Source organism: Macaca fascicularis, chromosome 11, assembly GCF_037993035.2.
Source record: "Macaca fascicularis isolate 582-1 chromosome 11, T2T-MFA8v1.1".
NCBI lineage: Eukaryota > Metazoa > Chordata > Mammalia > Primates > Cercopithecidae > Macaca > Macaca fascicularis.
The window spans coordinates 22,191,863-22,201,494 of NC_088385.1; the positions used below are offsets into that span (position 1 = coordinate 22,191,863).

The 9,632-nt window shown below is 40.2% G+C and overlaps 1 protein-coding gene across 48 annotated transcripts in view; it reads left to right on the top strand.

Moving 5' to 3' along the window:
* PLEKHA5 (pleckstrin homology domain containing A5) overlaps positions 1-9,300 on the top strand; it is a 250,359-nt gene extending 241,059 nt beyond the window's left edge. For 25 of the 48 annotated variants that reach the window (XM_065523814.2, XM_065523824.2, XM_065523816.2 and 22 more), the window contains 3 exons: positions 667-815; positions 2,580-2,685; positions 8,409-8,548. In XM_065523814.2, the coding sequence (XP_065379886.1) occupies positions 667-815; positions 2,580-2,674 (244 nt within the window). In that variant the 3' untranslated portion in view covers positions 2,675-2,685; positions 8,409-8,548. Of the gene's footprint in view, positions 1-666; positions 816-2,579; positions 2,686-8,408 lie in introns of all 48 variants that reach the window. The other 23 variants (XR_010579311.2, XR_010579309.2, XR_010579310.2 and 20 more) reach the window with 2 other exon arrangements.
* Positions 9,301-9,632: the final 332 nt, after the last annotated feature.

A 9,632-nucleotide genomic window follows, 5' to 3' on the forward strand; every position in this document is an offset into this window, starting at 1 on the left:
ACGCCACTGCACTCCAGCCTGGGCGACAGAACAAGACTCTGTCTCAAAAAAAAAAAAAAAAAAAAAATTATTATAATAGTAATAATACAACTTTATAGAGAATCTTGAGGGATACAATCATCAGAATCCAGAATGTGATAAACTATATAGGACAGATAGACCAGGTTCTTTTACATATAAATGGCAAAGAGTAAAAGGGATCTGGGGCAGTTTGTTTTGGATTAAAGTAGACTTTAAGGAATTTGTCAGGTAATATATGGACTTTGTTTGGATCCTGATTCTAATTCTAAAGTAACATTATGAGGCACCAGGAAAATTTAAGCACTGACTGGATATTTGATGGCATTAACATATTAAAAATATGTACTGAAGTACTTACAGATTAAATATCATATCTAGAATCTGCTTTAAATGGTTTAGGGAGCGAGGGTTTTAGGGCTTAGATGAAGCAAGATTGGCAAACTGAGTAATTATTGAAATGAATATACAGTTTTATTATTTGCTCTAATTCCTTTGTTTGAAACTTTCAAAAAAAAGAAAAGATTACTTGTAAGAAAATGTTAATTGTTAAACATAGGTGGTGGCATCTTTTATAACAAAAAAAAGAAGAAAAATTAATTGTATTCTATAGTGACAAATTTTTAAATACCAATCTATTTTCATCAGCCCTCAAGATGAAACACAGATCACAAATCATAAACCAGAAGACCATCCTGAAGAAAACACAAAGAACAATGCTGACGAACAGGAAGAAACTGTTATTTCTTACGAATCAACTCCTGAGGTTTCTAGAGGAAATCAAACAATGGCAGGTAGCTAGTATACATTTCATAATTTTCTACCTGGTGCTTCCTCTGAACTTCTAAATTTATTTTCCATGGGGAGATTCTAAGAAGGGAATCACTTAAGTACCTTGACTATAGATTAGTCAACGTTTGCCTCCCCTTCAGGAGGGATGCGGTCCCTGCCAGAGTCTACCCTGGCAGAGGGATCAACACATTGGTTTTGGTTTTGCTTTTTCCTTTCAATTTTAACATATAGAGTAAACTTTTTCTAATAAAATCTTTCAGCCAGGCGCGGTGGCTCACGCCTATAATCCAGCACTTTGGGAGGCCAAGGCAGGTGGATCACAAGGTCAGGAGTTCAAGACCAGCCTGGCCAAGATGGTGAAACCCTATCTCTACTAAAAATACAAAAAATTAGCTGGGCATAGTGGCAGGCACCTCCAATACCAGCTACTCAGGAGGCTGAGGCAGAGAATTGCTTGAACCCGGGAGGCAGAGGTTGCAGTGAGCCGAGATCACGCCCCTGCACTCCACCCTGGATGACAAGAGCGAAACTCTGTCTCTACATAAATAAATAAATAAATAAGGTAGTGTGCACAGGAGGTCTCACTGTTAAAAAAAAATTGTCACTGGCCAGTTTTGGTTATTATGTAGCAGGTCTGGATCAAAGTGGTATGATAATATTAAAACCACAGCATTTAAATCATCTATAGTATATAGCTGCATAAAACTAGAAAAGTGGCAACAGAAAATTAACCTCAAAGCAAAAAAAAAAAAAATTATATATATTTTTTTGGTTTTGTTACTGTTGTTGTTGTTGTTGTTTGAAACAAAGTCTTGCTGTCTTGCCCAGGCTAAAATACAGAGGTGCGATCTCAGCTCATTGCAGCTTCCGGCTCCTGGGTTCAAGCACTTCTCCTGCCCCGACCTCCTGAGTAGCTAGGAATACATGCACGAGCTACCATGTCTGACTAATTTTTGTATTTTTACTAGAATCGGGGTTTCAGCATGTTGGCCAGGCTGGTCTCGAACTCCTGACCTCAAATGATCCGCCAGCCTCGGCCTCCCAAAGTGGTGGGATTACAGACATGAGCCACCACACCCAGCCAAAAAAAAACAAAAAACAAAAACAAAATTAAATAGTCTTCAGGAAACATTTTATACTGAATAATTAGATTGCAGATTAGAAAATAACAGGCTGGGTGGCCGGTGGCTCACGCCTGTAATCCCAGCACTTTGGGAGGCCGAGGCGGGCAGATCACAAAGTCAGGAGATTGAGATCATCCTGGTTAACACAGTGAAACCCCGTCTCTACTAAAAATACAAGAAATTAGCCAGGCGAGGTGGCGGGCACCTGTAGTCCCAGCTACTCGGGAGGCTGAGGCAGGAGAATGGCGTGAACCCGGGAGGCGGAGCTTGCAGTGAGCCAAGATCGTGCCACTGCACTCCAGCCTGGGCAACAATGCAAGACTCTGTATCTAAAAAAAAAAAAGAAGAAGAAGAAGAAGAAAATAACAGGCTGGGCACATAATCCCAACACTTTGGGAGACCGAGATGGGCGTATCGCATGATGCCAAGAGTTCGAGACCAGCCTGGACAACATAGACCGCATCTTGATTAATAAAAATTTGTTTTTAATTATTTAAAAAGAAAAAATCACGGTAGAACCAAATGCATCTATTACTTACTTCTCAAAACATGTTCTCATTTTTGTGGGATTACAACATCAGGATTTACTTCTCCAAATGTGTCTTAAAGATTTTTATCTCCTCCCATTTTCTTTGTGTGTTTTAGTGAAAAGTCTGTCCCCATCTCCTGAGTCCTCGGCATCGCCAGTTCCGTCCACTCAGCCGCAGCTCACAGAAGGCTCACATTTCATGTGTGTGTAGTCCCAGGAGAAGTACGTCATTTCCCTTTGCATTTGTGCTTTAGAGTTTTTCACTTGTATTTTATGACTCATCTGTTGGTTTAGTGAATCCAAACTGGGATTAGTTCTGGACTGTGCATAGGGATAGTTGGCAGAACAAGTAGGCCGTATCTTGGAACCAGGGTCAGTAACAGATTGCTAACGTTGGCTCTTCCGAGGATTTGCTGCGTGACAGCGTTTTCTTTGTCTCTTATTTCATCATCCAGAAAAACAACAAAATTTGGAGAGTATGGCCTGTGCCAAGACTTGCAGTGTTGTGCAGCTGTGCTTCTACTTAATGTTCCTTTCCATAGCCTGACCTGAGAATTCTGTTTAAGTCATTACACGTTGACTGTGTAATGCTTTTTACAGTTAGTGTGACGTGTCTGCCCACTGGGAATTTGCTAATTATTGTAAATGACAATGAAATGTTTATGGTACAGCCAACTTGATAGAATATTAAAATCTTTAATGTCTATATGATATTATTTCTAAGTAATTGCATTCTATTAAGTCACGGAGGTAGTTACTAAAACCAGGGATGGTATCGGAGAAGAAGGAATCCTTTCTTGAACAGTGTTCCTTAGAGCACAGATTTATAATTGAGAATAATTTCCTAAATTCTTCCTTTTAAACTTTCTAGACAATTGCTAATTTTAACCCATAATTTAGTACTTACAGAGTACTCTAAATGTTTTTTAACTTTTTATGAAAGCTCTGGTATAGAGTAAGAATGTTATGCCTCTTTCTGCATTTTCTTTCTCACAGCATCTACCATATCTAGTCAAGTTTGGTGCTTTAGGATTACCACCAGTTTCTGCTGAACAATTATAAGCATTAGTACTAACATATTCTTTTATTTATTTTTTTTCTTGTTTTTTTTTTATGTTATTTCTTTTTTCAGAGATGTCACCCATGCTGGAGTATAGTGGCATAATCATAGCTCACTGCAGCCTTGACGTCCTGGACTCAAGCAGTCCTCCTGCCTCAGCCTTACAAGTAGCTGGGATCACAAGTGCACGCCACCACACCTGGCTAATATTTTGATTTTCTTGTAGAGACGGTCTTACTAAGTTGCCCATGCTGGTCTCAAGCTCCTGAACTCAAGCTAACCTACCACTGCGCCTAGCCTCTTTGATTTTTACATTCTGAAAATATTTCTTTTATTTATTTATTTTATTTTTTATTTATTTTTTTTTTTTGAGACAGGGTCTTACTCTGTCACCCGGGCTGGAGCGCAGTGGCGCAATATCATGGCTCAGTGGTTCACTGCAGGCTGACCTCCCAGGCTCAAGCAGTCCTCCCACCTCAGCCCCCTGAGTAGCTGGGACTACAGTTGTGTGCCACCATGCCAGGCTAATTTTTTTGTAGAGATGGAGTTTTCACCATGTTGCCCAGGCTGGTCTCAAACTCCTGAGCTCAAGTGATCTGTCTGCCTCAGCCTCCCAAAGTGCTGAGATTACAGGTGTGAGCCACCACACCTAGCCTTTTTTCTTTCTTTTCAAGTATGTTTTAAATTTCACTAGCTTTGGGTACAAGTGGTTTTGGGTTACATGGAAGAATTGTACAGTGGTAAAGTCTGAGATTTTAGTGCACCCATTACCCGAGTAGTGTATGTTGTAGCCAATATGTTTTTTTTTATCCTTGTGTGACCTTCCACCCTCTCCCTTGTGAGTCTCCAGAGTCCATTATACCACACTGTATGCCTTTGCATACCCATAGCATAGCTCCAACTTATAAGTGAAAACATACGATATTTGGTTTTCCTTTCCTGAGTTACTTTACTTCGAATAATGGTCTCTAGCTCCATCTAAGTTGCTGCAAAATACATTATTGTATTCCTTTTTATTACTGAGTAGTATTCCATGGTGTATATAAACCACATTTTCTTTATCCACTCCTTGGTTGATGGACACTTACGTTGGTTGCATACCCTTGGAGTTGCAAATTGTGCTGCTATAAACATGCATGTAAGAAAATGAGTAATAACTCATTTTCTTTTGGGTTAGTGGGATTGCTGGATCAAATGGTACATCTACTTTTCATTCTTTAAGGAATCTCCACACTGTTTTCCATAGTGGTTGTACTAGTTTACATCTCCACCGGCAGTGTAAAAGTGTTTCCTTCTCACCACATCCATACCAATGTCTGTTGTTTTTTGACTTTTAAATTGTGGCCATTCTTTTTATTTATTTATTTATTTTTTTTTTTTTTTGAGATTCTCTCTCTGTCACCAGGCCGGAGTGCAGTGGCACAATCTTGGCTCACTTCAACCTCCGCCTCCCGGATTCACGCCATTCTCCTGCCTCAGCCTCCCAAATAGCTGGGACTACAGGCGCATGCCACCACGCCCGGCTAATTTTTGTATTTTTAGTAGAGATGGGGTTTCACCGTGTTGGCCAGTATGGTCTCGATCACTTTACCTCGTGATCCGCCCGTCTCAGCCTCCCAAAGTGCTGACATGACCCACTGCACCCGGCCAAGTATGGCATTCTTGCAGGAATAAGGAGGCATCTCGTTGTGTATCTTCTTTTGAAAAATGCCTATTCCTGTCATTTGCCCACTTTTTGATGGGATTATTTGGTTTTTTTCCTTGCTGATTTGTTTTGAGTTCCTTCCAGATTCTAGATATTAGTCCTTTGTTGGATTCATAGTTGGCAAATATTTCCTCCCATCCTGTTTTCTCGAATCTACTTCCTTTCACACCTTTTTGTAGCAACTATAATCTGTGCCCTTTTTTTCAGCCCAAAGTTTTTTGTTGTCTTTTCATATTTGTAACTTTTATTTGAGATTATGTCTACCTGGAACCTCAAAGAGGCTGTTGTTTGTTGTTGGTTGGTGTCTGTGCAGGATTGAAGTGCTTGCTGGAGAGTTACAAATAACCTAATTGTTACAGTATTACCTGTGTTTTGCCTCTGTCACTTGTGTTTAAGCCTTTTTTGTTTTGTTTTGTTTTGTTTTTTCCTTTTTTTAGACCAGGTCTCACCCTGTTGCCCAGGCTGGAATGCAATGGTGAGATCTTGGAGCCTTGTCCTCCTGGGCTTAAGTGATCCTCCCATGACAGCCTCCCAAGTAGCTGGGACCACAGGCATGTGCGACCAAGCCTGGCTGATTTTTTGTATTTTTTGTAGAGTAGGGGTTTCACCATGTTGCCCAGGCTGGTCTCAAACTCCTGAGCTCAAGCGCGCTGCCTGCCTCGGTTTCCCAAAGCACTGAGATTACAAGATTGAGCCACCTCACCTGGCTGTGTTTAAACTTTTAATTTAATACGTTTAGAAGTGACTGTTGAGGCCAGGCACGGTTAATGCCAGCACTTTGGGAGGCCAAGGCTGGTGGATCACTTGAGGTCAGGAGTTCTAGACCAGCCTGGCCAAAATGGTAAAACCCCATCTCTACTTAAAAATACAAAAATTAGCTGGGCATGGTGTTGGGCACCTGTAATCCCAGCTACCTGGGAGGCTGAGACAGGAGAATTGCTTGAACCTGGGAGGCAGAGGTTGCAATGAGCCAAGATCACACCACTGCACTCCAGCCTGGGTGACAGAACAAGACTGTCCCAAAAAAAAAAAAAGAAGAAAATCTGGGTATGGTGGCTCACACCTGTAATCCCACACTTTGGGAGGCCGAGGCAGGCAGGTCACCTGAGGTCAAGAGTTCAAGACCAGCGTGACCAACATGGAGAAACCCAGTCTCTACTAAAAATACAAAATTAGCTGGGCGTGGTGGCACATGCCTGTAATCCCAGCTACTTGGGAGGCTGAGGCAGGAGAATCGCTTGAACCCGGAGGCAGAGGTTGCAGTGAGCCGAGGTCGTGCCATTGCACTCCAGCCTGGGCAACAAGAACAAAACTCTGTCTCAAAAAATAAAATTAAAAAAAAAGTGACGGTTGCTACTGGTGACATAATAACACAAAACATAGGAAAAATAAACATTGGACTCATTTGACTCATTAAGAGCCATTCATATAATATTTTGATTCAATAAACAGATTATGACTGTACACATATCCTTCCAATAATAAAGGATATTCTGAGTTAAAACTCAAGCATATTTCCAGGTTCCTTAAATTGTTATAGGATTTTATTTTGTTTTCCTCTTATTCCAAGAGCAGTGGCATTCTGTAATGAGGGATAATTATTGTCAGATATTTTCTAGTCTCATGGTATGCAGCCACCACAAACAACTAAAGGGCATGAAAACTTGTAGTTATTATTTTATATCTTCCTATTATGCATATGCCATCTTTCTGAACTAGCGGTTTTGGCAGGATTTAGGAAACCTTTACAAATGACACTACTATGTAGGCAGCTCAATATATCATTACATATTTTAGTGGAGTTATGCAGATGTTTGCTCATTTTGTTGATCTTTTGGATTCAGCTACAAGTTTGGATTTTTTTTTTTTTTTTTTTTTTTTTTTTTTTTTTTTTTTGCAGTTGCAAGATTTAATAGAGTGAAAACAGAGCTCCCATAAAATGGGAGGGGATCCAAAGGGGGTTGGGGGTTGCCGTTGCCAGTGGTACATTTTTTATTCTGTATTGCTATTTATAATTGCATTATGTTGGCCAGGCACAGTGGCTCACATCTGTAATCCCAACACTTTGGGAGGCCGAGGCGGGCGGAACACAAGGTCGGGAGATGGAGACCATTGTGGCCAACATGGTGAAACTCCGTCTCTACTAAAAATACAAAAATTAGCTGGGTGTGGTGGCGTGCACCTGTAGTCTCAGCTACTCTAGAGACTGAGGCAGGAAAATCACTTGACCCCGAGAGGTGGAAGTTGCAGTGAGCCAAGATCGCGCCACTGCACTCCAGTCTGGTGACAGAGTGAGACTCCATCTCAAAAATAATAAGAAGGCCGGGCGCAGTGGCTCACACCTGTAATCCTAGCACTTTGGGAGGCTGAGGCGGGCGGAGTGCCTGAGTTCAAGAGTTTGAGACCAGCCTGGGCAACACAGTGAAACCCCATCTCTACTAAAACACAAAAAATTAGTTGGGTGTGGCAATGTGCACGTGTAGTCCCAGCTACTCAGGAGGCTGAGGCAAGAGAATTGCTGGAACCCGGGAGGCAGAGGTTGCAGTGAGCCGAGATTGCGCCACTGCACTCCACCCTGGGCAACAGAGTGAGACTCCGTCTCCAAAACAATAATAATAATAATAATAATAATGAGGAGGAGGAGGAGGAAGAAGAATTGCATTACATTATGTTTCCTTGTGGGGCCGAGTATAGTGGCTCATGCTTTTAATCCCGGCACTTTGGGAGGCCAAGGCAGGCAGATCACTTGAGGCCAGGAGTTCGAGACCAGCCTGGCCAACATGGTGAAACCCCGTCTCTACTAAAAATACAAAAATTAGCCAGGCATGGTGATACATGCCTGTAATCCCAGCTAGTTGGGAGGCTGAGGCAGGAGAATCACTTGAACCCAGGAGGCAGTGGTTGCAGAGAGCCAGGATCGCACCACTGCACCCCAGCCTAGGCAACAGAGTGAGACCCTGTCTCAAAAAAAAAAAAAAAAAATTGTATTATGTTTCTTTGCTTTGTGAATTAAGCTATGGAAATTAAGAAAAATATCCTTTGGTTGCATTGTGTTTTAGGATTTTCATGGCCATGCTTGTCAGTTCTGTTGTTATAGAATGTCACCCTTAGTTACTTTGGGAAATGGTAATTGATTAACGTTGCAGGTGTCAAAGTAATTTCGTCTTTCTTATTTTTCAGCTATACTGACTTCTGTTGAAACCATTCAAAGCTAAAGACATGGACCTTCAGCAGTGTAAGAAGATATTGTACAGTATATTTTAAATCTATGAAATTCATAGTTCTGATGCTTTTGGTCACAGAGCATCATTTTATCACTTCTGGAAAATGTTTATTCCAAAACAGCTTTAATGGCCCATATGTACACTCCGTAATCTCAAGGTTATTATTCTGACACCAGCTTGCTGCTATGATTTCAGAGCACATAAGTAAAGGTGCTTTTTAATGTGCAGTCTATTGCCAGAGCTTACTTAGTTGCTGATTTCCAGATTTCGATGTTTCTGAAGTCTAGGTGAATTTATATATATATATTTTTTTTGCTTTTCATTTTCTTCAGTTAGTTATTATTTCCAATGAAGCTTGTTTTCTTTTTTTTTTTTTTTTTCTTCCTATTTTGGCTACTGCAGTGCTTTTGTTTCACACTTGATTTGTAAAAATTTTATATATATATATATATATATATATATTTAAAATGTGCCATTTTATTGCTAAGTGAAGTATGTCCTGTTTTCTGCTATAATTCTTTCTCGGTCAGATTGCAATGTCAGCAGTTACTGCCACACTCCTGTCAGCTTAAACACAAATGTTAGCGCTTACCTTTTCTTAAAAAAAAAAAAAACAAAGTGTAGGTATTTTGAAGTACTGGGCTTATATTTCATTGGAATACATGTGTACAGCAATAAGCAGGTTTTCAAATCCAGTACTTAGTTTGTGTACAAATGTAATTATGTTCATTGTGTATATATTATACAATGAGCACATGTAATGTATTAAAGGCTACTTACTATTGTTTAAATGCAAATGTTCATATCTCATTTCTTTTTTATCATGTTAAATAAATGTTGATGTTCTTAAATCAGTTGTGTTAGAATTTTTGTTCTTTCCATCCAAAATTGAAAGTCTTAAGACTCAAGAGAGTTCTAGAAGAAAAGGTACTCTGTTAATCTGATAATCCTAGACAACATCCTAAAAGATCCTTGTCGGTCCAGCCCTCCCATGTCAAAGTTGAGGACCTTGAGGCTCAAAGAGATCAATTGACTTGGCCACAATTTAATGACAGAATTTTGACCAGACTATAGTTTTTTCTGACTTTTCCTCTAAGTACATTACATTAGCTCATTACCACTAGAGGAGTTTAGTTTTGTGAAGTCTTTCACTATGTTTCTATTTGCTTCCATGTTTCAG